The sequence below is a fragment of the Lepus europaeus genome, chromosome 4 (assembly GCF_033115175.1).
Source record: "Lepus europaeus isolate LE1 chromosome 4, mLepTim1.pri, whole genome shotgun sequence".
Taxonomy (NCBI): Eukaryota; Metazoa; Chordata; class Mammalia; order Lagomorpha; family Leporidae; genus Lepus; species Lepus europaeus.
In genome coordinates, this window is record NC_084830.1 from 53,215,881 (window position 1) to 53,242,597 (window position 26,717).

The 26,717-nt window shown below is 41.4% G+C and overlaps 1 protein-coding gene and 1 pseudogene across 1 annotated transcript in view; one reads left to right on the plus strand and one right to left on the minus strand.

The window, feature by feature from the left end:
- Positions 1 to 25,809, minus strand: part of DECR1 (2,4-dienoyl-CoA reductase 1) — a 66,424-nt gene extending 40,615 nt beyond the window's left edge. The window contains exons 1-5 of the mRNA XM_062188280.1: positions 25,513 to 25,809; positions 5,495 to 5,697; positions 3,988 to 4,045; positions 3,787 to 3,873; positions 2,738 to 2,885 (exon numbers count right to left, since the gene is read on the minus strand). Coding sequence (XP_062044264.1) covers positions 2,738 to 2,885; positions 3,787 to 3,873; positions 3,988 to 4,045; positions 5,495 to 5,697; positions 25,513 to 25,581 — 565 coding nt within the window. The 5' untranslated portion in view covers positions 25,582 to 25,809. The remainder of the gene's footprint in view (positions 1 to 2,737; positions 2,886 to 3,786; positions 3,874 to 3,987; positions 4,046 to 5,494; positions 5,698 to 25,512) is intronic.
- LOC133758983 (small nucleolar RNA ACA64) lies at positions 8,952 to 9,026 on the plus strand (annotated as a pseudogene).
- Positions 25,810 to 26,717: the final 908 nt, after the last annotated feature.

A 26,717-nucleotide genomic window follows, 5' to 3' on the forward strand; every position in this document is an offset into this window, starting at 1 on the left:
ACTGCCCTCCTGGGCCACAGCAGGGAGCTGGACTGAAAGAGGAGCAACCGGGACTAGTACCCGGTGCCCATATGGGATGACAGCGCCATAGGCAGATGATAACCAAGTGAGCCATGGCGCCGACCCCTCTTTTTTTTCAAAGATTTTATTTATTTATTTGAGAGGTAAAGTTACAGGCAGTGAGAGGGAGAGAGAGAGAGAGGTCTTCCTTCCGCTGGTTCACTCCCCAAATGGCCACAATGGCCGGAGCTGTGTCGATCTGCAGCCAGGAGCCAGGAGCTTCTTCCTGGTCTCCCATGTGGGTGCAGTGGCCCAAGCACTTGGGCCATCTTCCACTGCTTTCCCAGGCCATAGCAGAGAGCTGGATTGGAAGAGGGGCAGACGGGACTAGAACTAGCACCCATATGAGATGCCAGCACCACAGGTGAAGGGTTAACCTACTGCATCATGGCTCCAGCCTCCACTTTTTCTTTATTTATATTTAGGTTACAATTTTCTTGGATTTCAAACTGTTTCCCTATTGTAAACTATAAAGTACTTGGGTGGCATAAAGTATTATTGGTATGAACTAAATGCATAACCTTAAAATTCTTATGTTGAAACCCCAATCTCCAAGTTACCTTTTAGTTTGTCCTTATATTCCCTAGATGACTGCACAGATGTTATCTTGACTGACATCCTAGATGCTGGACCACCTAACATATTTATGCTCATACGCCACCATTGATTGCCGCCCCCTTAAGTGACTTCCAGGTTACTCCCACTGACACTCTTGAGAGACCACTAACACTTGAGGTTCCTAACTCTTGATCTAACACCAGATTAGACTGAACTCTCCTCAACTCAGTGGACCAAGTTCTCCAAGTGCTATCAGGTTACAGCATCAATAACTGACAGTAATCTTCAAAGACTAAAAACTGGCTTCAATATTTCAAAAATTCTTATCTAATATATTTTTAATGAAGGCCATAGAATTTTAATCCAATTTGATGAATAAAAATAGATCAAAGTCGATGTTAAAATGAAAGACAATAATGAGAAAAGAAGAAAGACAGAAATCAAGGGGCACAGAGATGGGCAAGGGAAGTAATAAAAGTGACAATGAGGCAGAGAGAGGCAAGTGAGGAGAGAGACAGAAGAGAGAAATACAGAACCAGAAATGAGAATACAGAAACATGAGCAATAGGTGTGGAGAAGCAAAATTCACACAGAGGCAGACACCAGGGAAAGACACAGAGATCAAGATTCTTTGTATAGACAGGACAAGAAAGGAGTCAGCCCACTTTCCCTGATGTCCCATCCCAAGCTTATCCATCCTTCCCTCCCCCAAAAAAAAAAAATAAATAAATAAATCATGCTTGACCCAAACTCTAAATTCAAATCATATCTACCTTGCTGCAGTGGAAATGAGTGATGAGGGGACTTCAACTTCAATGGCACAAGGAGGAAGGATGGAAGCTGTTAGCACCAAAAGAAACAAGGCTAGTGCCTCTCTAGCATCCTCTGCTTTTCTAAATCTGTTCTTAGGCTACTTCAAAGATTTGCCTTGCTGCACAGAATTTGAGCCTCTTCAGGCACAGAGGTAGGAGTCAGACAGCTCCAGGCCAATTTTCCTCCCCACTAGCCCCAAAAGACAGTCTCTGAGAAGCATGAGGATTCTTCTTCCTGATCCTTATTCAGAATGCTCTCCACCCTCTCTGAGGAAAAATACCTTCATTCTTCAAGTCCTAACATCAAATTACTCAGAGACAGTCTTGTATACCTCTGAGCTTCATGCATGTACCATGGCACCTGGTTCACAAAAGTCATCAGTCTGATAAGTGAATAAATGCACACTGGTTCTAGACATATAAGTACGCCCACATATGCTTCATTACACACGTTTACTGTTTATATACACATGAACTTTTATAAGGAAGTTGTTCACAGTATAACAAAAGTACTAACAAACAAAAGTTCTTCCCATAACTTCTCCATCAGTCTATTCTCCCTTGAATGTTCTAATATCCGTGTTCACTGATACCATCGTCATCCAAACCATGCATTCCAGCTAAGGACTCTCTCTAACATGTAAGGCCTGTAGACCTTATGTTCTAATTGCTTCCTACTTTACCTTCCATGCCATCCATCCACATGCCAAAAGAAGTACCAAACCCATTTGAATGGGTCTCCTAAATTTTTCATTCCCCACACTGTTGCCATTAACCTTTCCAATCAAGTCACAGTCTTCATCAGACATCCTCAATAGAATTCCATAAGAAAATAGCTTCCCCTTTATTAGAAATTATCCTATTTTGGTATTGGAAAACTTTCCAAGTATACCTAACCCATTCCCCAAAATCATTTCCTGCCCCTCTCTCTTCCCATCTCTAACCATATAAACTTTCCCATCATTCTCTAAATGCTTTGGGTTTCCCTTTGAACAAGCCTCTGTCCATGAACATTTACATTTCCTTTCCCTCCTCTTTTTCCACTTTTAGGACTTTGACAATTCAGCTGAAAGCACCACATCCCTCAATATAACCACCAACCCCAGGGAGAGTCAATCATTCCTGCCTATGTATTTCCAATGCTCTTCAATCATGTATTTGCTATAACTTGTATCATAATTGAGGTTATAATTTAATTATTTTTGTTTTCCATTACATTGTGACTTGTACAGGCTCTCATAGGGCTTGATACAGAACTTAACTCACAGTAGAAGCTTAACAAACATGCAAAGAATAAATAAACATACCTTTCTGTGCTTTAATTAGTTGCTTTCCAATTTCTAGCGTCACATAGGCTGTGCCATTTAGAACTATGTCACTTATCGTCTTCCAAGCATTAGGAGACAGTCTTTCAGAGGGGGAAATAAAATTTCCTGCTGCATTGTTTATCACGATCTAATAAGTAAATAACAAAGGTTATGGAAACTGGCATGAGGAAGAATGTTCTCCCTCTAGGACTTTCATTTCTGAAACTGTTAATACAAAACAATACTACAAAATTTCATTCAGTTTTGTTATCTGAGTCTGTGATAGTCTCCTGTTATTTACCAAATTTCAAAATCCAGTCACAAATTTAGATTTAAATTAGAGTAGACTCTAATATTAAGAAAACAAATACAGATTGATCACATTTACCATGTGACTATATTTCAAGGAATCTCAAGAAATGCATTTTAACATCCAGTGTTATTTTAGTTTCACTGATCCAATAAAAATCTTGCTTAGTGACCTTCACTATCAAAAAATATTCTGAATAGCTCCATGGCAGATTCAATATTACTGGTCAATCTGAAAATATCTTTAACATTAAAAAGTGCTTCCTTTGAAGCTAATGGAAGAAAGGACTTCTCTCCAAAGAATGAACCAAACAAGAGCAAAATATCTATGCATGTCTCAGGTATTATAAGGAGAAATTCAGAAATTCTTATATTTTACTTGTTTGTATTAAAAGAGAGAAAATCAGAATTATTAGGAAAATCAGAGCATACATCATTTAAATTAGATACTGTGCTCTTGGATAACTGCTCTTGTTATTTCACAATCTTATTAAATAAAGTGAAATCCAGTTTGTTCTATAATTATAAGTGCACCCTTTAAATATTCCTAAAAGGAAGTAGTGCATTCCACCTAAACTGCTGCCTGCTTTAAATGGAGTTGGCATTTTCCCAAAGACAGAAACCAGGCGTTTCTCAACACAGCACTTGCTCACATCAATATTTTACTTCCTTTGTGCATCTTGATGGGTGTTATCCACATCAAACACCTCACACTTTGGCCTCATCACCATTGTACTTACATTGGGATGCCCTGCTACTTTGATCAGTTCTGACACTGCGTTCTGGACCATGTTAGGATCCCTCACATCACACTGAACTGCATGAACCTGAAAATAAGGCAGAAAAAGCATCCTATATTTCCAGACATCCTAAGGCAGAAATATGTGTAAAATTTTTAAATAATTGTTAAATCCCCATTAAATGACTGATTTTTAATGTACCTTATTTCCAGTCTGAGAAGAAATTTGTTCTGCAGTAGCTTTCAAAACATCAACATTCCTGGAAAAAAGTACAAGGTATTTTGCATGAGTTCTGAAATGACTTCATATTTTATTTTCTTTTTAATTCCATAAATTAAAGAACTCAGAGAATCTACAGCTTAAAGAAAAGAATTTATGAGAAAGCATAAAAGTTGAATCAATATACAAATTGGGGGCTGGTGCTATGGCTTACTAGGCTAAGCCTCCACCTGTGTGTGGGATGGGCATCTCATATGGGCTCCAATTTGTGTCCAGATTGCTTCTCTTCGATCCAGCTCTTTGCTAATGGCATGGTAAAATAGTGGAAGGCCCAAGTACCTGGGCCCCTGCATCTATGTGGGTGGCCCAGATGAAGATTCTGGTTTCAGATCAGCCCAGCTCTGGCCTGGTCGCATTTGGGGAGTAAACCAGTAGATGGAAGACATTTTTCTCTGTCTCCCTCTCTCTGTCCGTAACTCTACCTCTGAAATAAATAAAATCTTTAAAAAAAAATACAAAAATCAGTTTTAATAAATTCAATGTCTAAAAATTAAATTCAAATAATTTTATACATCTGATACTAATTATTTCATTAGTCACTTTTAAACCAGTTATTTTAACATTATCTACTCATAGCTTTAAATTATTTCCTTGATTATAATCATTGTATCTGCTCTTTCGCCCAAACCAGCTTTACAAAGAAAACACATTCATGGTATAAGGTCAGCAGGTCTTAGATCAAATTTAAGGTTTCAGATAACCTATACATATTCAGAGTCTTATATCCTTGAAAGAAACACAAAAAAATCATGAATTTATATAGTAGTAAAATGAAAATATTGTGAAACTCTTGGAAACATTACAATATAAAAATACAAAAATTCTGGCCAATTTACATTTGTGAATGACATAGTGACTATTGTTCAGATGACTGTTTGGCCCACATAAATTTTACACCATTCAAAATTAGAGGAAAGGATGGAATTTCCTGACATCTTGAAGGCTCCAGACTTACATAATCATAGGGTACCAGGATATGCCTAAATAAGAAATTCCTTCCACATGGTAATACCCTTTCTATATTCACCACAATAGATGTTCTGAAAAATCTGTCCAACTTACAGAAAACAGGAGTACATCAAATATCCTAGTACAAAGTTAGTTATCAATTGATGCAGTAAACAGAATCACTTCTACTGACAACAAAGCAGTCTCAATGTAGTATGTTTAAACTTCATCTTCATGAGCAGAAAAAACAATAAGCTATCACTGAATTTGGGAAATGTTAACATCATCAGTTCCATAATGTCACTACTTCTATCAACTCCATTTATAACTAACATTTTCCAGGGAGGTCTGTTTAAATAATCTAAAGAATGCAAGCATTTCATATAGGATTAAAATGCAAATCAACACCTCTGGCACCTGTTTTCAATGGTACAGCAGTTTCTTCTGTAGACTCAGCAAGTGGCTCAAGAGACTGACTTACCTGCTAGCTATCACACACTGAGCACCCAGGCTGGACAGGAAGGTTGTCATTGCTTTCCCAAGGCCAGTACCTCCCCCGGTAATGAATGCAACTTTTCCTTGAAAACTATTGGGTGGTAGCATCACTTTTTGAACTGGTGGAAAGAATTTAGCCTGGGAAGCTTCAATGTTTTGATATAATATCTTTGTCCCATAACTGAAAAACTAAAAAAAGAAAAAAAAAAGAATTGACATTTGCTCACAGTACTTCCACAATAGAGATGAATTTTTTAAACTTACTCTAAAATTAATCAAAGTTTTGGATTAATACAAACTGCAAACATATAAAATTATACTTAATCATTTATGCTTTGCCTTTCTGAATGTTATGTTACATAATGAAATGGTCTTCAAAAATGGGCTCCAGAATTCCATAGTATGAGACAGAATTTTCTCTCTAGTAATAAATACTTCACGTTATTTAAGCTCTCAGTGCCTCCATTGCTTCATCTAGAAAGAGAAAAGAACAATAAAAGAACCCGCTTCACAGGATACTGTGAAGATTATATGAGTTATCATAAGTAAAGCACTCGGAGCAATGTGGGGCACACAGCAAGCACCCTAAAAATGTGAGCTTTACTCTTTGCAGATGTTTTGCTTAAATTTAACTTAATTTTTGTTAATTTATTTGAAAGGCAGAGAGACAGACCGACAGAGAGACAGATAACACACACACACACACAAACACACACAGATTTTCTATCTGCTGGCTCAAGCCAGGAACTCAATTGAGGTCTCTCACGTGAGTGACAGGAACTCAAGTACTAGAGCATCACCTGCTGCCTCCACATGTACACATCAGCAGGAAGCTGGAATTGGAAGCGGAGCCAGGGTTCAAACCCAGGAACTCTGATGTGTGATACAGGCATCCAACACAGCATGTTTACCACTGTGCCAAATGCCCAGCCCTAAATTTAACTTTAAAAATTCACATAAAGCATCTTTGTCTTTTAACAGCAATAATTTGAATAAAAATCACAATTCATCGTTAATCACTTAAGAGAATTATTTTAAAATTCTTTTTAAAGCTTACTAAATCAAAGACCTCTTCTTATATTTTCTTCTGGCCAATAAACTTAGAATAGATAAAATATTTAAAATAAGGGAGTGTGGGCATTGTAGTGCAGGGGGCTAAACTACCTGGTGGGATACCCACTCCACATCTCTTACTGGAGTACCTGGGGTCAAGTCCTGCTTCCACTTCTGATCCAGCTTCCTGCTAATACGCACCCTGGAAGTAGCAGGTGATGGCTCAAGTATTGTTCTTACATCCCTAACACCATGTGGAAGACCCTGATTGATTCTGGGCTCCTGGTTCAGCCTGGCTCAACTCTGGCTGTGTGGGCATTTGGAGAGTGAATCAGCTGACTGGAGTTCTCTCTCTTTGTCACTCTGTACTTCAAATAAATAAATAAACTTAAAAAATACAATAAGGGAAAATCACCCCATTCTAAACTAAAAATATTGATACTGCCCTATTTTATATTTTATAGCATATGTTCACAATACTTGTAAATACCACTACCAGAGCCGGCGCAGTGTCACAGTAGACTAAGCCTCTACCTGTGGAGCTGGCATCCCCTATGGGCACCGGTTCTAGTCCCAGCTGTTCCTCTTCCTATTCAGCTCTCTGGTATGGCCTGGGAAAGCAGTAGAAGACAGCCTAAATGCTTGGGCCTCTACACCCACATGGGAGACCCAGAAGAAGCTCCTGGCTCCTGGCTTCGGATTGGCCCAGCTCCAGCCATTGTGGCCATTTGACGAGTGAACCAGCAGATGAAGGTCTTTCTCTCTGTCTCTTCCTCACTCTGTCTGTAACTCTATCTCTCAAAGTCTTTTAAAAAAAAAAAAAACTACCATTATCACATTTAACTATAAAAACAAACTTTAAGAGTTGAACATAATTAATAAATAGGAGTTAACTTTCATAAAGTGGCAATCATGTACCAGAATTAGATAAACATCTAATCTTCGCAACCTAGTGAAGTGTTCAAAATGAACTATCTAGTGTTCACAATCCAGTCTTCACACTGATATAGATACTACATTTATCCCCATCAAACAGGAAAGGCTCACAGGACTTCAAAACATTGCGAAAGTCAAGGAGGGCATTCAGCATACTAATTAAGATGTCAGTTGGACCACCCACAGCCATGTTCTAGTACTCCACTCCTGATACCAGCTTCATGCTAATATGTACCCTGGGAGACAGCAAGTGATGGCTCAAATAGATGTCACCCATGTGTAAGACTCAGACTGCGTCCCCAGCTCCCAACTTCACTGTACCCCCCACCTCCAGGACAATGGGCATTTGGGGGAGTGAGCCAACAGATCAAAGTGCACTTGCTCTGTGTCTCTGTCTCTCTGCCTCTTAATAAGGTTTCTTCTTAATTATTTTTTTTAAATATTGTCAAAGTTACAGAATCAAGATTGGAAAGTATGCTGACAGGCTCTGAAGCCCTCTCCAATAACCACCTTGCATACTTCTCTCTATCTTCTTAACTCCCCTAAGTCTAGCAGTCACACCATGGAGTTTTGGGATAGTTCCCCACCAGAAACTAGTTCCAAGATTAAAACTCCAGACTCTTATCATTTGCTCCTAAAGTATTCCTGAAAACTGAATAAGCTGCCATCAGTTGGTCTTGGGTATCTAGAAATTTATATTATGAAAATAATTAGAGCTGTGGTCAATGACTTAGGAAAAGGCTGTTTATCATCTGGAAGTTGTACAAGAAGTGCATATGACATGATGTAAAGTGGAAAAAGAAACAAATAACCATAAATAAAACAAATGTTTAGGAAAAAGCAAGGAAATAACTAGAAGATTCAATAGGTTCCATCTGCCACAGCATCCTAAAGTCTTTCCTCACAGCAGTTCCTTGGGTAAATTTTAGTTTTACTCCTATTTTATGGACAGAAAATTGAAATTGAAGCACAGAAAGACCAGGCAATTCACTTTTAAAGACAACTCATAACAATTTGCAAATCTCCACACCAGTCATATTTCTTTCCACTTCCTGTTGACCAGACATTTTCTTTTTATCTTTTTGCCAAAGCATGGTAATACAGCAACCTACAATAATCTTCCTCTACATAAATGGCAATTTGACTTGAGGCTGCCACCCGCCTTCAGAACTATTACATGAAGATGATGAATCAGGAAGTGTGCACAAGTAGGCTGGCAAAATTGTCACCACCTAATAACAATGAAAAAAGGATTCCAATTTTCCAAAGGTTCTGTCGTAAATTTTTACTTATTGCTGACTTGTGTACAGAATCTGATGTGGTATTTTATGAAGGATAATTGAACAAGATATTTACATACAGAACTTCCTTTTTTGTTTATTTTACAACATTTTCCTCAACATCCTAGCTGACAGAGGAAAAAATGTAAAGGTAAAACTAGCACATTTGATTACATGGGTTGAAAATCACCCCAGCTTTGGCCATGGCTGTGGGTGAGATTCTGAGCCTAGAGCCTAGAGCCTAGAGCCACCAGGGGTTTCAGCTCACCTTCCCACCTGCCTTGACAGGGGGGAAAAAAAGCAGCATATTTGATAATAATTGCTAATAAGTTTCTACAATATAGTGGTACTAGACGTAGCATGGTCTTACTTATTTGAACTAATCAACACTGATTTTAGGACTCAACTTCCCCACCAAACCAGAAGAAACCTCATGCTATTTTAATTCACATTACCCTCTGACAATTCAGCACATATATGTAAATACAAATCAAGTCATTACTTTGCCTCAAAATAAGTTGTTCATTTCAACATTAAAATACACAGAGCTGGGGTCGGCTTTGTGGCATAGTAGGTAGTCTAAGCCTCCACCAATGGTGCTGGCATCCCATACTGGTGCCGGTTCTAGTCCGGGCTGCTGCTCTTCCAATCCAGCTCTCAGCATATGGCCTGGGAAAGCAGCAGAAGATGGCCCAGGTACTTGGGCCCCTGCACCCACATGGGAGACCCAGAAGAAACTCCTGGCTCCTGGCTTTGGATCAGTCTAGCTCTGGCTGTGGTGGCCATTTGGGGAGTGAACCAGCAGATGGAAAACCTTTCTCTCTGTCTCTCTCTCTCTGTAACTCTGCTTTTCAAAAAAATAAATAAAATATATTTTTTAAAATGCACAGAGCTAATCAGACCTCACTGGATTATACTGTATTCAACGCCCTATTTCTAAATAAATAAATAAATAAATAGGCATCGTAAAATAACATTTTGGCTGTTACTTTTTTTTAAACTTTCATTTAATGAATATAAATTTCCAATGTACAGCTTATGGATTACAATGGCTTCCCCCTCCCATAACTTCCCTCCCACCCGCAACTCTCCCCTCTCCCGTTCCCTCTCCTCCCTTCCATTCACATCAAGATTCATTTTCAATTCTCTTTATATACAGAAGATCAATTTAGTATATATTAAGTAAAGATTTCAACAGTTTGCACCCACATAGAAACACAAAGTGAAACATACTGTTTGAGTACTAGTTATAGCATTAAATCACAATGTTCAGCACATTAAGGACAGAGATCCCACATGAGGAGCAAGTGCACAGTGACTCCTGTTGTTGACCCAACAAATTGACACTCTAGTTTATGGCGCCAGTAACCACCCTAGGCTGTCGTCATGAGTTGCCAAGGCTATGGAAGCCTTCCAAGTTCGCCGACTCTGAACATATTTAGACAAGGTCATAAAAGACAGGGTGAGGATAGTAACCAATGATCCTAAGAGTGGCATTAACCAGGTCTGAACAATTATATAGCATTAAGTGGGGAAGAGGACCATCAGTACACACAGGTTGGGAGTAGAGCCATTGGTGGTAGAGTAGAGGTTGTGATTACAAAGGAATGAGGCCCAAGTGCGCTAGACAGGGTCTAGAACAATGGAAAGAGTCATTATTAGAGGAGCTAAGAAAGGTGCTGTCTAAGCTACAATTAAGTTTTCTGATTGAGAGGCAAATAGAACCTGACAGAAGGGGCTTGATAATAATCTGTTGGGCTTTAGGCCTTGTAAGCTAAGAGGCCCAGACCTATCTATCTCTTCACATGGGGTATATCCTAAGGGAGGTGTGAACCTCCTAGGGGAAGGCACCCTGTTGACTTTCATTACTTAGCTGGCCTAGGAGGAGAGCTGGCCAGGTAAAGGCAGGTGGCATCTCTAACAAGAAATTTACAGTTCTGCCTGCAATGTTACTGACCCTACTTGGCCATCCCCTCAGCGGCAGTAGTCACTTTGGAAGCTGGGCTGAGTGAAGCGCTTTTCTGTGGCTCTGACCTGGGCATCCTTCGACTCCAGGGCAGGTCCATTTCCAGTAATCCAACTTGGCTGTTACTTTTTGACATAAAAAGTGGATACAAAATAAGCTTTTTTTTTTGCCATATCTTATTTTTCAGTTTTCCTGGAAACAAGTCTAGAAATAAGTTGTTTTTGAAAATGGAAGTAACACCTTTCAAATAACACAACTGATTTCTCTACAGATCTTCAGCGCCCTAAAATTCTTAAAACTCTCTAAAGTCTTCAAATTTTGGCAATACAGATGCACTTTTTAGGGTTACAAGTTCTAAATCTACCCATACAAAAGTCAGCTGTCACCCACCTCTGCCTCCACACTCACAGCTCATAAACAGTATCTTCCTCCTTTCTGCACTCCTAAATTATAGCAACCAAACTAAAGGGAAGGGATTATACTTGTAGATCTCAAATGGCAATTCAGAAAAGGTATTGAATTTGTCCCTTCCCTAGAGGACAACAATTTTGTTCTAGTAGAATTATACCTAAATTACTTATGTGTTTTGGCCATTCTAAAATGTTTAGAATAAATATCTAACATGGGGGGTAGGTTTGTGTCCTATATCAACTGTGCTTTGTTATACCTGCCTAATGTTTTTTTTAAAATTTGAAGCAACACTTAGACATCAGGAAAATTCTCATAAAAATCAGAAGTTCAGGGTTAGCATTTGATGCAGTGGTTAAGACGCCCCTTGGGACACCTGCATCCTATAAGAGTACCTGGTTCTAGTCCCAGCTCCACTTCCAATCCAGCTTCCTGCTGATGAACACCCTGGAAGATGCCAGATGATAGCTCAAGTACTTGGGTCCCAGCCACCTTATCGAGGAGACCATGATTGAATTCCAGACTCCTGGCTTCAACCTGGACCAGCCATAGCTATTGTAGGCATTTGGAGTGTAAACCAGCATATGAAAGATCTCTTTTCATCTCTCTCTCTCTCTCTCTCTCTCTCTCTCTCTGCCTTTCAAATAAAATGAAAATAAAAACATAAAATCTCATCTCTTAAAAATGTTGATGCCTTCCAGAGTCAAAAAGACAAAAACCAGTATCTTGACCCTGGCTTTCAAGTCACTGTAAATATGTCATCTTAACTCTACTTCCCACCAGTTCCACCAGACAGGTAAAGTCTGCACATATAAACCTTTTGTCATTCGCTAAACTTGCCAAGCTCTTCCTTCTTCTGGCCTTCACTTCTGCCTTCTCCTTAGCCTGAACCACTCGTTCTTCCTCAACTTTCAAGAATCAGAAAACCAGGCAAATGTGTCAACACTTTGAAACTTTTTAAACATGTTAAATACAGTCAATGAACACATCCCTTCACCAAGGCTCCTGGGCAAGGCTGTGAGCACTCAGGAAGCCTGGAACAGCTTCTCGTTCATCACTGCAATCATGCTTCTGGCAGCAATTAAGTCTTCAGTAAATGTTGGGCTTATTGAATTTCATGTTGGTTGGCCAAACTCCAATTACACTGAAAAAGTACATGGATGCAGATGCATAGTCTTATTTGAATATATGGTGCAAACACAGCTCTTTACCATTTGTTTTTAAAAAGTTAAAATAGAGGACCGGGTTGTGTTGCAGTGGGTTAAGCTACCACTTGTGACACAGACATCCCATATGGGAGCACTGGTTCCAGGCCTGGCTACTCCACTTACAATATAGCTTCCTGCTAATGAACCTACAAGAGCAGTGGATGATAGCCAAGTAGCTAGGCCCCTACCACCCACATGGGAGACCTGGATGGAATACATGGGTCCGGCTACAACTTGGCCCAGGCCCCACATTTGTGGCCTTTTGGGAAGTAAACCAGCAGATGGAAGATCTCTGTCTGTATCTCTCTCTGTGTATCTCTATCTGTCACTCTGCCTTTCAAATGAACAGAGCTTCCTTGCAACACCCAGCACATGCTTCAGGGTAGTCACTGAAAGAGCAGAAACTCCATTAATCCACAGGCATAATTCAAAGAAAAAAGCCATCACAGGGGAAAAAAATAAATAAACCAACAAGTATCTCCACACATGCCTAAAAATGAATGCAGCAATTCAAGAAACAAGAATAAGGAACATAACATGACATCCCCAAAGCAACACAACAACATTTCATACTAGAATGTGAAAATGAAGAGATTAAAGAAATGCCAGAAACAGAATTTTAAAAATTGACCATGGGATTATGTAGAAGCAATCAGAAGCAAATCCATGAACTGAAGAAATCCGCATATGACATCAAAGAAAACTTTTCTCATGAAATTGAGATTTTTAAAGAGAAAGCAAAATTAAATATTGGAAAGGAAGAATTCAACAGAACAAATAAAAAATGTGGTAGAAATCCTTAACAACAGACTCGCTGAGGCAGAAGAAAGAATATCTGAGTTAGACGACAAGTCTCAGGAAGTTTTACAGTCAGACCCCCCCCCAAAAAAAAAAAAAAAGAAGAAGAAGAAGAAATTAGAAAACTAAAAAACAGTGTTGGAGATTTATGGGATACTATTAAACAACCCAACATAGGGGTCTTAGGAGTTCTGGAAGGTATGAAAACAGAGAATGGATTAAAAGGCCTTTTTAGTGAAATAATTACAGAAACCTTTCCTAATTTGGAGAAAGAAAGGGATGTCCAAGTACATTAAGCACATAGAACTCCTAATAGACATGACCAGAAAAAGATAGGTACCACAACACATTGTAGTCAAACTCTCCACATTAAAACATAAAGAACGATTCTAAAATGTGCAAGATTACTTTCAGAGGACCTCCAACTAGACTCATAGCATATTTCTCATCAGAAATCCTATAGACTAGGAGAGAATGCTGAGAATATTCCAAGTCTTAAGAGAAATAACTGTCAACCCAGAATGCTGTACCCTGAAAAGCTCTCATTTATGAAGGAAGGTGAAATAAAGACCTTCCATAACAAATAGAAATTTTTAAGAATTTGTCAACACTTGTCTAGCCTTACAAAAGATGCTTAAGGATGTGCTGCTGCACACAGGAAGACAGAAATATAGTCATCATGATGAAAGAAGGTAAAGGCAGAAAGTCTCCCAGTAAAAGTATAAAGGAAATCCAAAGTAAACAATAGGAATCTTTATAGATAAATTGCAAGGCCAAGTTGTTACTTATCAATAATCAGCTTGAATGATATTGGCCTCAACTCTCCAGTTACAGACTTGGCTGAATGGATTAAAAACAAAACCCAGTTATTTGCTGTCTACATGAAACACATCTCACCAACAAAGATGCACGAAGACTGAAAGTGAAAAGATGGAAAGATATTCCATGCTAACAGAAGCCATAAAGGAGCTGGTGTAGCCATCCTAATATCAGACAAAATATACTATAACACAAAAACTCTTAAAAGAGACAAGGAAGGGTACTATGTAATGATTAAGGGATCAATTCAACAGGAAGATGTGACTATAATAAATGTTTATGCACCTAATTACAGGGCACCTGGCTATTTAAAAGAAATATTAACAGATCTAAAGAGAGACATAGACCCCCCCATACAATAGTAATAGGGGACTTCAATACCCCACTTTCAGCAATGGACAGATCAGCCACACAGAAAATCAGCAAGGAAACAATAGTTAATTGACACTATAGACCAAATGGACCTAACAGATATTTACCCAACTTTTCATCCTACAGTTCAGTTGCAGAACACACATTCTTCTCACCAGTGCCTGGAACTTTCTCTAGAATAGACACATGTTAGGCCATAAGGCAAGTCTCAGCAAATTTTAAAAAAAAATCAAAATCATACCATATTGGCTGGCGCCATGGCTCAACAGGCTAATCCTCTGCCTAGCGGCACCGGCACACCGGGTTCTAGTCCCGGTTGGGGCACCGGATTCTGTCCCAGTTGCCCCTCTTCCAGGCCAGCTCTCTGCTATGGCCAGGGAGTGCAGTGGAGGATGGCCCAAGTGCTTGGGCCCTGCACCCGTGTGGGAGACCAGGATAAGCACCTGGCTCCTGCCGGCCACAGTGCACCGGCCGTGGCGGCCATTGGAGGGTGAACCAACGGCAAAGGAAGACCTTTCTCTCTATCTCTCTCTCTCTCTCACTGTCCACCCTGCCTATCAAAACAAAACAAAAAAAAAATCATACCATACATCTTTTCTGACCACAAAGGAATGAAGCTAGACATCAACAACTCAAGAATCTTTAGAACATTTGCAAACACATGGAGACTGAACAACATGCTCCTAAATGAACAGTGGGTGATAGAAGAAATCAAAAGAGAAATCAAAACTGTTGAGGAACAGTTTTTTTTTTTCATACTATTTGTTGAACTCTTTATATATAATCTTCTGAGTATAAAGTTAATTGAAAATAGATTTTAGTAAAAAAAATAAGAGTGGGAATAGGAGAGGGAGGAGGCAAAATGGTGGGAGTAGGGGTGGGAGGGTGGGTACAGTGGGAAGAATCACTATCCCTATGTTCTTAAAGTTGTAGTTATGAAATGCATGAAGTTTGTATACATTAAATAGAAGGTTTCTGGGGATAAAAATCCCAAACAGCTTTTTGCAAAATTTGACAGGCTTATCCTAAAATTGATATGGAAATGCAAGTGACTCCAAACAGCCAAATATAATCAGTAAAGCTTTATCCGTAACAGAAGAGACTAGAAAACAATCTACGTACATTTCCATAGGGGTCATATCCAAAGGGCACATGCATATAACAAAATACTGTTACATAAATCAATTAGCTGCTAAAAGAAGAAACTAGCACTTACATGCTCATGCTGCTGGAGCTGAATGTTAACACTGCTAGTGATACATTGTTTATTCAATCACTCAACAAATATTTGCTGAATGTCAACAATGTGAAACATCATGTGTTAAGCAAAGCCTCACGGTAAAGAAATGCATATGATATGCTTCCATTCATGTGGATTTTTTTCTAACTGAGGACATCTTCATGCATAACTGAAATATGCATGGGAAGGATCCACAGGAAACTATTCATAGTAGCAACCTCTTGGAAGAGGGACTTACTACATTATCACTGCACATGCTTTCATACAGCTTGAATGTTCAACGTGTGCATAAATTAGAATTTTATTAAAAACACTTAATAAATAATCATATATTGATGCATTTAATGCAGGAAAGATGTAGAGCAAAACAAACTTATAGCAAGGAGAAAATGGCATAGAACTGATTTCATAATAAAGACATATCTTAAAGTGTAAATATTCTATATCTGACATTTACATGAGAGCATACTGATAAACATCATTTCCCTATATTTTGGAGTTCGTTAGTATCCACTACTTTATGTCAAAATAATATTTTTGATCAAATTTATCCCAACTTAAATTCACATAAGAACTTTGCATATGAGCTTTAACTGGAAAATAAAAATATTAACTTGCCAAACATAGCACATCATATTTTTTGAAAACTAAGCATGAAAAATTACATACTTTAATTCCAAAAGCACATCACGTATTCCTAACCATAATGACCCTTCCATAACTGCTTCCTAACTTATTTTGTCCAGTTAGTAGAAGGTACATGTCTGTGCCATGCATGTATTCTTTTCCACGTCCAGACCATGGCTATTTCAGTGTGGTGTATGTGGTTTTTAGGTGGGGGCATCTGGTGGATGCTCTATTGGGTGTTCCAGTGCAGATAAGTACAGTTGTGTACAATGAAGGATTGTCTCACCCCAAATACCAACAGTGACGCTACAAATTTTTAAAATGCTCAAGTGCTCAAATTCTGCTCTACACATGGCTTGCCACAGGCCGTTAAGTTCACACTCGATGCTTCTGTGTATTGCATGAGCATATCTAGCTGCTCCTGAACTTAAAGCAGGACACTGCACAGAGGCCATGGATATTCTGAGCTTTCGCAGAGCACAGATCTTGTTGCCACAGCAACTTGAAGGTAAGGCTGAGCAAATATAAAAGAAAAGTGCCTAGCTGGACTCTAAGCTCCAATAGCTAAGCTGAATTATACAATTGCCAGTAGCAAAACAGAAATTACACTTTTGAGCAACAATACATCTTATATCAGTGAATATGAGTCCTTGAAAAAGTAGCTGCTCTGTGCTACAGAGTGTAGTTTTCATTTTTATTACAGCTCTTATCTGTCTGCAGGTCAAAAGCCAGATATTTCCCCAATACTATACAATGAAGGGAGACAAAATCAGACACAAATTAGGAGGCAGCTTGAAATTTTCAACTGTGATCTTCAATCTGCCCACCTTCCACTTAAGCCACATCTATTTTAATCCTCTGTGTTATTAGGCAAGACCTATAGGACTAACTTTCATGAACAAAAAAAATAAGACTCTCTGCTCTTGCAAAAGGTTTTGATTCAAGGTTTTGCTTACATGAAAAAGTATTAGAGATAAACATGACATCATGACTGGGTACAGAGTGTAGTCATTTATTCATTTTCTCTAAGTTTTCATTGATCATTACTCTGCCCCCAAGCAGGTATCACCACTCTAGACAACAGCAAGGCAGCAGCAAACAGAATAGATGTCACTTTCTACCTTCCATGAGACTAACTTAAGGAGTACAAGGCATAAACAAATTGAGTGAAATATACGGTACAAAATGATATGTAGTGTCGGGGGAAATAAGGCGTAGCAGAGAGGCAGAAGTTGCTAATTTGAATAAGGTGGCCGCTATGGCCTCATGAGATGGTGACATTTAAGCAAAGACCTGGAGAAGGGGAAGGATGAGTCACACGGTCTTAGGCCCAGGGAAGAGTAGAGCAAAGGCTCTGGAGGGCAGCATGCCAAGTAGGTGGGGTAATCAGGCAGGAGGGCAGTGTGGCCAGTGTAGGAGGGAGAGAGGCAGGAGAGGTCAGTGAGGTAGAGGGGACTGGCTCATACGAGCCGAGTGAGCCAATTTGCTGTTATACGTTTATTCTGAGTGGGAAACACTGCCCACCACGTGTTTACAGGACTGTTCTGGCTGCGACATTGCAAAGCAGCGGCAAGGTCGAAAGCTGGGAGACCAGTTCTGACACTAGCATAGCAGACTACTCACAAGATGATGATGGCTTAGGCCAGCAAGCTAATAACATCAGCAGTGATAGGAAGCTAGCAAATCCAATCGCTTGCAAGTGCCAGGGGCCCCAAAAGACTGAAAGTCATGTATCACTGCTCTGTCTCACAATGCTTGGTCCGATCCCATCTTGTGTCAGGCCCAGCCTCTTCACACTTTGACCTATTTCACTAAAAGCAAATAAACAGATCTCCTTTTACTGAGATCATGGTCGTTCAACTGAAAGTGATTTCACCTCTGTCACCTTCACCTCACTTCCACTGCTACTGTAGTACTGCCTTGGTATTTCAGAAATGTTAGATTTAACTGTCAGCTCCAAAGAGGAAATGGAGACTTGTCTGACAGCAGATAGTCCTCTGAGAGATACTGAGGGCAAGAGCAATAAAAGGAGGGGGCATTTAATATATTGACCAGCACCAGCTAGAAGTGATAAGTCGAGAGGAGCTGAAGATGACTGAGCTTTCTAGTCCACATGGCTGAGTGCAGTGATGCTGTAACAGAAATGACTGGGTTGACATGAAAAGACCCCAAGTAGAGACTGATGCTAGCAGGTTCTGCACTAGAATTCCTGCTTCTGGGAGATCTGTGGAATATTCAGGTGAAGATATCTAAGCTATAGTAGGGAATACAGTTTTGAAGCAGGATCCTCCAACAGCACCCGGGAGCTCTGGAAGTTCTGATTCTTCAGCTCCACACAGCACATCAAGTCTTCACCACCTGCTTCTTGTTCATCTCACCTATCTCATTTCCCTTGAAACTCAAACTCAGAAAAACAAGGTACTCGGGATATCCTGAACACAAAGTGTTTCCTCCAACCTTACCCTTACATAAATTGCTCTCCACCATCACCCAACCCCAGCTCTAAGAGCTCTGCCACCTTCCCCAACACTCCTAGGGAGAACGAACATTCTCTCCCCCACCTCTCTACCTGAATTATCTGTAAACCAGTGTAGGAGTCTCAGAGTCCATTAATACTCCAGGACTGACTTCACTCTCTCCTTTCCTTCCTCCAGCTCCCTGGTCCATGTCCCCTCTCTCTCAGACACATTGTCCTCAGGCCAGAGGCAAACAACAAACAAACAAAAAAAAAAACACATGGGTTCTGGGCCTCAGCACTGAACACTCAAACCATCCATTCCAGTTCATATCATTCCTCAACAGCTCCAGTGCTGCCCTTGGTTCAGACCTTCATCACTTTTGTTTTCTCTTGCGCAGACTCTAACTCACATCTTACCTTATGCTGCTACTTTCCTGCTCAAAATTCTGACTCACTGCTTAGGCACAGCCCAATCTTCCTTTCTCAACCCCAGCCCGTCTCCAACCCAGTCACCATGGCCCCTCATTTTACCTCCAAAATATCACTCAACTTTGAGTCTCTCCACGTCCACTGCAGTTGCTGGTAGATGCTACTACCATCTCTCATCTGCAGAGAGGATTACCCAGGGTTGGACTGTTTACCTCCACTCCAATCGGCACTCCCATGCCTTTGGGATGCCTTCACCAGCCCACAGCCCACACACTAACCCGTCTCTCACCACCTGTGACGTCTGGGCCATCACCCAGGTCACTCTGCAGATTTTACACTTCTCTCCATGGCTAACTTATCCTTCAGGTGGCAGCTTAGATATAAACCCCAAAAACATGCTTCCCCGAAAGTGAACAGCTCTCCCCATCCAACACACACACACACACACACACGTAGATGCTTCTTCCCCAGTTCTGCCATCTCTCCTTTAGGAGCTCAGTTAGTGTTATCTGCACTCTTCTTTCTGCCCCCTTAGTCACCCTGTCCCCAGAGAGATGATTTATACGATACATTCTGAGAGAATCACTGGGCTCCTCTCAGCCCCTCTTCCAGTCAACAGCTACCACCTTCTGAGAGCAGTAAAGTCTGCCTAATCAGGGAAGTCCCTTTATTTTTTTAAATATTTTTATTTTTTAAATTTTTATTTAATAAATATAAATTTCCAAAGTACAACTTTTGGATTATAGCGGCTTTTCCCCCCATAACCTCCCTCCCAGTTTAGTATATACTAAGTAAAGATTTCAACAGTTTGCACCCATACAGAAACACAAAGTATAAAGTACTGTTTGAGTACTAGTCATACCTTTAATTTACAATGTACAACACATTAAGGACAGAGATCCTACATGGGGAGTAAGTGCACAGTGACTCCTGTTGTTGATTTAACAATTGACACTCTTATTTATGGCATCAGTAATCACTCAAGGCTCTTGTCATGAGCTGTCAGGGCTATGGAAGCCTCTTGAGTTTGCCAACTCCTATCTTATTTAGATAAGGCCATAGTCAAAGTGGAAGTTCTCTCCTTCCTTCAGGAAAAGGTACCTCCTTCTTTGATGGCCTGTTCTTTCTGCTGGGATCTCACTCACAGAGATCTTTCATGTAGGTTTTTTTTGTTTGTTTGTTTTGTTTTGTTTTGCCAGAGTGTCTTGGCCTGAAATACCTGAAGTCCCTTTAACAGGCCCGCTAGGCTCTCACAAGTTCTACTAAAAGTGATGCTTTGGTTTCTATCTTTACTCTTGTTTTTCACACTGGGGAAAAAAAAACAGTTACTTATTTTGGAACCTCTATGATATCAAGAACTCCCCCCCCCAACACACACCATTATTTTACATCAATGCATTAGATTATAAGCTTCCTGAGAGACTCAGCTCTTCTCACTCTCATATCCTCAGTACAGTACCCAGCACTGAGTAAATGCTCAATGTGCTATGTAAGTACATCAAACCTATCATACCCCAGCTCCCAGCAACCTGCTCAATCTCATCTCCACACATCTCTCCCTGTCCCCAGACTTTGGAAACCCCCCAACAAAGCACTTGGATTTTTAGAAATAGATCATGTTCCTTCACTTCTTGACACATGTTATCTCTCGGGCTCACATTACTTCCAGGGCCACTTAAATTCTAACTCCTTCTTTAACAGTCAACTGCAGGTGCCACTTCTTCCATGAAGCCTTTGATGAAACAGAGACAATAATAAGACACACTCATACTTTCACAGCTTATTGATGTCTGGTAGTGACTCCATAGACTATCATTGTTCATATTTTGTTGAATGTGAACCATTGTACGAAATTTGCTTTCTGGGGCCAGCACTGTGGCGTAGCAGGTAAAGGCCACAGCCTGCAGTGTCAGCATCCCATATTGGCACTGGTTAAAGTCCCAGCTACTCCACTTTCAATCCAGCTCTCTGCTATGGCCTGGGAAAGAAGCAGAAGATGACCCAAGTCCTTGGGCCCCTGCACCAGTGTGGGAGACCCAGAAGAAGCTCCTGGTTCCTGGCTTCGGATCGGTGTAGCTCCGGCCATTGCAGCCAACTGGGGAGTGAACCAGCAGATGGAAGACCTCTCTCTGCCTCTCCTTCTCTCTGTGTAAACCTGACTTTCAAATAGATAAATATTTTAAAAAAAAGAAATTTTTTTTCTATCACAACACAGTATATACATGCATTCATATCACAGATGACGGTTACTCTTGCAGGGATAAGCAGTGAACAACACAGATGAAAGCCTTGCCTCTTTTGGAGCTTATTTTCTAGAATTTTACAAGGGATAGGAAAGGAAGGGAAGGGAAAAGAAAAAAAAAACATAAACTAGACAAAACTGGGGCAGCTACAAGGCCGAGCAGTTCAGTTCCCTGCATCCTAAATTGAAGTGCCTGGGTTCCCTATCCAACTTTAGCTCCTGACTACAGCTTCCTGCTAATGCAGACCCCTGGAAGCAGCGACGATGGCTCCTGACTGGGCTCCTACTACCCATACGGGAAGCCAGGATGGAATTCCTGGCTCTCAGCTACAGTCTTGGCCAGGCCGATCTATTGTGGGCATTCAGGAAGTCAACCAGCAAATGGGAGCTTTTTATCTCTTGGTCTGTGCACACGTATGTGTGTGTGTGTGTGTGTCTCAAATAAATGAAATTAAAAACAAATAAATAAGAAAAAAATTCAACTGCTCTTATACAACGTTCAGGGACAATGAAACAATCTTGACTAAACTCAGGGAAAAATGAATGTAATGCAAATAAGTAAAGTTATTCCTATCCATCCTTTATCATCCTTTTTATTATTTATTATTCCTACTATCCTTTTATCAGAACAGATACTTGGAACAGTGATCACCAAATGATAACCCTAGTTATTCACGGATAGCCAGTTTTATTCCTTTTCTTATTATACTGTTTTGCTTGAATTAATATTGGCCAGGAATCATTTCCATAAAAATAGTAATGTTATTAGTCTTGCAAAAACAAAAGGAAACAAAGAATGAATCCACTAAAGGGAAAATTGTAATTTTTTTTAAGTTTTCAAAGTAAATTTATTCTTACTAAAAGAAATAAATTTTGATATTTCTTATCTTATTCAAATTTATTCCTTAAGTTTGTTTTGCTCCATTATATTGATTTTTTAATTAATTAATTTATTTGAAATGTGGAGTTAGAGAGACAGAGAAAGACAGAGAGAGATTCATCTTCTATCCTCTGGTTCACTCCCTAAATGGCCACAATGGCCAGGGCTGTGCCAGGCTGAAACCATGAGTCAGGAGCTTCTTCTGGGTCTCCCACATGGTGCAGGGACCCAGGGACTTGGGCCATCTTCCGTTGCTTTCCCAGGCACATTAGCGAGGAACTGGATTGGAAGTAGAGCAGCCAGGAGTCAAATTGGTGCTCATTTAGGGTACTGGAGCTGCAGGCCATAGCTTTAACCTGCTGTGTCCCAGTGCCAGTTGCTATTAAATTGATTTCAAGGCCTATTCATGGGTTACTATCTACAGCCTATAAAACATGCATAACACTATTAGTGTATTGAGGGGAGGGGTGTCTTCTCAACCAAGGATCACTGAAGAATGCCCAACACCTAGTAAGCATTTAATTAACAGCTCCCAATAAACGATGACGGAATGTTTTGCTCAGCAGAACTGAAAGCTGAATTCAGATTTTTTTTTTTTTTTTTTTTTTTTTTTTTTGCCATGTCCAGGGCATAACATTGGACCAAGCACAGAGGCAGTTCTAAGTATTTACTGAACTGAATAAGGGCCAACTAGATAAGGCACAATGCAGCACTTCATAAAAGGGTTTTGTGGCAAATGAAACATTTCTCCTGGTTCTTCCTGACAGAAATATTCAAACCAGAAGTTTTAACTGTAACATTTTTTTATCTGCCCACAAAACATGATGTTCTCTAGAACAATCTCCCACTTTCCAGATGTTAAGATTTTTCTTTCTCCAGGAATTCAAACCTGAGTTTTCATGTGCCAAGGATACAAACAGTTGTTTCTCTTGCCCTCAAATATCCATTTTTCCAAGTAACGAACTTCAAAACTATCAGATCACAATTAAGTTTTAAACAAGTTCGTTTTCTGTCAAACTGCATTATCTAACGGTGTCAGACAGCTGGGATATGGCGTGGCCTTACTACTACCATCCTAATGAATTGTGGGTTCTAAACATATCCTTCTTTTAGAGATACATTTACTGGGGATGATGCTGTGGGGTAGCAGGTAAAGACATTGCCATCTGCATTGCTGGCATCCCATATGGGCGCCAGGTTGAGACCCAGCTGCTCCACTCAATCCAGCTCCCTGCTAGGGCCTGGGAAAGCAGCAGCAGATGACCCAAGTGCTTGGGCCCCTGCACTCACATGGGTGACCTGGAAGAGGCTCCTGGCTCCTGACAGGCCCAGCTCTGGCTATTGCAGCCATTTGGGGAGTGAACCAGTGGACTGAAGATCTCTCTCTGTCACTGTCTGCCTCTGACTCTCTGTAACTTTAAAATACATACATACATCCTTTTAAAAAAAATGTATTTATTTGAAAGGCAGACTGATAGAGGGAAAGAGAGAGCCAGATCTTCCATCCACTGATTCACTCCCCAAATGCTAACAGCAGCAGCCAGGGCTGAGCCAGGCAAAAGCCAGGAGCCAGGAACTCCATGGAACCTCCCTTATGGGTGGCAGGAGCCTAAGCACTTGGGCCATCATCCACATAGCAGGCAGCTGGCTCTGAAGCTCACAGTAGCTGAGACTGGCACCAGCACTAAGTATGGGATGTGAGGGTCCCAAGCAGCTGCATAAGCTGATGTGCCAAAACGCCTGTTCCTCATTTGTATTCTTTTTTAATCTCTGAAGACTCTCCTACCTCACAGAGCTGTTGAAGGTTGCAAATGAGAAAGTTATTTGGGAAGTCATCAGAAAATACAAGTTTCTTAATGTATAATTACCTGAGTCAAGAAAACCCTAGCCATGAACAAACCTCCTTTTTTAAAGCAAAGTTCTCTGAAGGCAGAGAAGCACACACTAGGTCCTTGTGCTCACTTTTAAAACTACTGCTACCTCTATGATTCAAGAACAAACACCATGGCTGCCTAATCTATCAAGTGAAAAAAGTGTGTTGGCAGTTGGCAGCTAAGTCTTCTACCTGGGCAAAAAAATTCTGCCTTTGGGTTTAGTGTGTTAAGATTTTCAAACTTATGGGGTCGGCGCTGTGGCACAATAGGCTAAGCCTCTGCCTGCAATGCAGGCATCCCATATGGACGCCGGTTCCTATCCCAGCTGCTCCACTTCTTATCCAGCTCTCTGCTATGGCCTGAGAGCAGCAGAAGATGGCCCAAGTGCTTGGGCCCCTGCACCTGCAAGGGAGACCCGGAAGAAGCTCCTGGCTCCTGGTGTCAGATCCTCCCAGCTTAGGCGGTTGTGGTCATTCAGGGGAATGAACCAGCAGATGGAAGTCCTTTCTCTCTGTCTTTCCCTCTCTCTCTCTTTTACTCTACCTCTCAAAGAAATAAATAAATCTTTTTTAAAAAATTCTCATGAATTAAAAAAAAAAGATTTTTAAATTTAATGGGACACGGGGCTGTCTTGGATAGCACTTTCCTTTTGTTTTCTAGCTCTGCCCCCTCTCCAGCTGTCTTCACTAGTATATTTTATATGTATAATGGCCCCCTGTAATGACAGGTCCACAAAACAACAAAAACAAGGGCATACAGGGAGAGGTGAAGGCCAGTAAGAGACGCACCTCCCCTCAGCTTGCTATCTGGGAAGAGGACCTTTTTTGTTTGGATTCACCTTTATGCTAAAATTTTTAATTCCATGTGAATTTGTCTTCATGCTTAACCCATAGGTGGATTTTCACATAAAGCAAATGCCCTCTTTGGGACTAGCTCCCCCACCCCATACTTTGTCCACTCCACTTTCTACACTTTGAAACTTGCAAGAATGTGAACTCTTGGAAGCCGCGCCCTCCTCTGTCCCCTCTTCACGTACCACAGCTTTTATCTGCTGGTGGAATAGGACACCAGCCCCGCTCCTTCAGCCCGCCTGGCCTCGTGCGCCAGGGACGCCCCTTCCCCTCTCCTCGGGCTTCAGGGCGCCCTGTCCCCTCTGCTTCCGCCGCCCCGCGCCCCGGGACACCCCGTCCGCTCTTCCAGAGCCTCCAGATTCCCCGTCTCGCTCCCCGCGCCCCGGGGTGGCCGTGTCCCCTCTCCGCCAGCTCCGGGACGCCCTGTGCTCTCTGCCCGCGTCTCCCTGCCCTGGGACCCCGACCTTCGCTCCGCGCATCCCCGGACACCGCCGCCGGGGTCAGCAGGGCAAGGCGCTCGCGGGGAGCGAGCTGGGCCCCCTGACCCTCCGGCGCTGCCTTACCCGCCGAGGACCGAGGCCACAGGACAGCCAGGACTTCCCAGCAAAGACAACCAGGCGCAAGGAGACCATGTTTCCCTCAGAACTTTGGCCGGAAAGCCGCACGCTCAGGGGGCGGGCCAGAAAAAGCAAAGTTCCGGGAGCTGGGCAGGTGCTGGAGACCCATGGTCTGGGGTCTTGCCCACACGGAGCTAACCTGGAGGGCCGGCCCGCACCCCTGAGCCCCTCAGCTCCTCTGACTTGTTCCTTTTCCGGCTCTCCAGGGCCCAGAATGATTTGTTGGGCGGGGAATGGTGATTGGGCGCTCCTGTGTGGGTGCAGGGGCTCCTAAGGCATCTAAGGGCCGGAGGACCTCAGAAAAGCAGGACATCCACGCTGCCCACCGGTGCTGATATCTCTTTAACATTTTGAGTCTTTATTTCTTAAGTGCGTGTTTCAGTTCCTGTAGCGTTCAATCACCTATTATCAGCATAATAATATCCTGGGTCAGAACCACGGCCTCACTTTTCCTGAGGCCAAGCTTCCCAAAGCTCAGGGGCGAAGTCCCCTGGAGTCGCGGACTTGTCCAGGACACACCGCCCCCTGTCGCCCGACGCCGCGCGAGGCTCCCGCTCCAGCGCTCGCCTTGCAAAGGAGTGAGCCGTTCAGGCATTAAAAACGAATGTTAGCCATGGACATGCTGTGGAAATCAGATCACGTTTCTCACCTCATTTGCCAAATGTGAATGTTCAGCTCTAACACAGGATTATTGTGAAGACAGAAGAAAATGTGTGTGAAGCCCCAAGCTTGGGCTGATAGTAAGTGACACTGAGAGTTTACAATGTGTCTGATACTCCCCCAGGTGCTGGGAAAGGGAGGAAAGAAAGAAAGAAAAAAAAAAAAAAAAAAAGCAGTCCCTGACATTCCGAACCTAGCCTGGAGCTCACAAGTGCACCGTATTAATCTCCTGTCAGACATAAACTGTCTTAGAATACCAAACTCAGACAAGGTTACTCAGCCTCACAATAAGGTAAGACAAAACAAGTCAGCTTGATCAGTTTGTCTAAGCACAGAGAAAAACAAGCTCACAGTGTTGCACGTATAATACCAAACGTTCCTGTCTCTCAGCCAAAATGAGTTACTACCAATTCTTGACTAATTTCTTCTTCAACCACATGGGAGTCTCTCCTCACTATGGATGCAATTTATTGAGATTCTGGATCATAGAA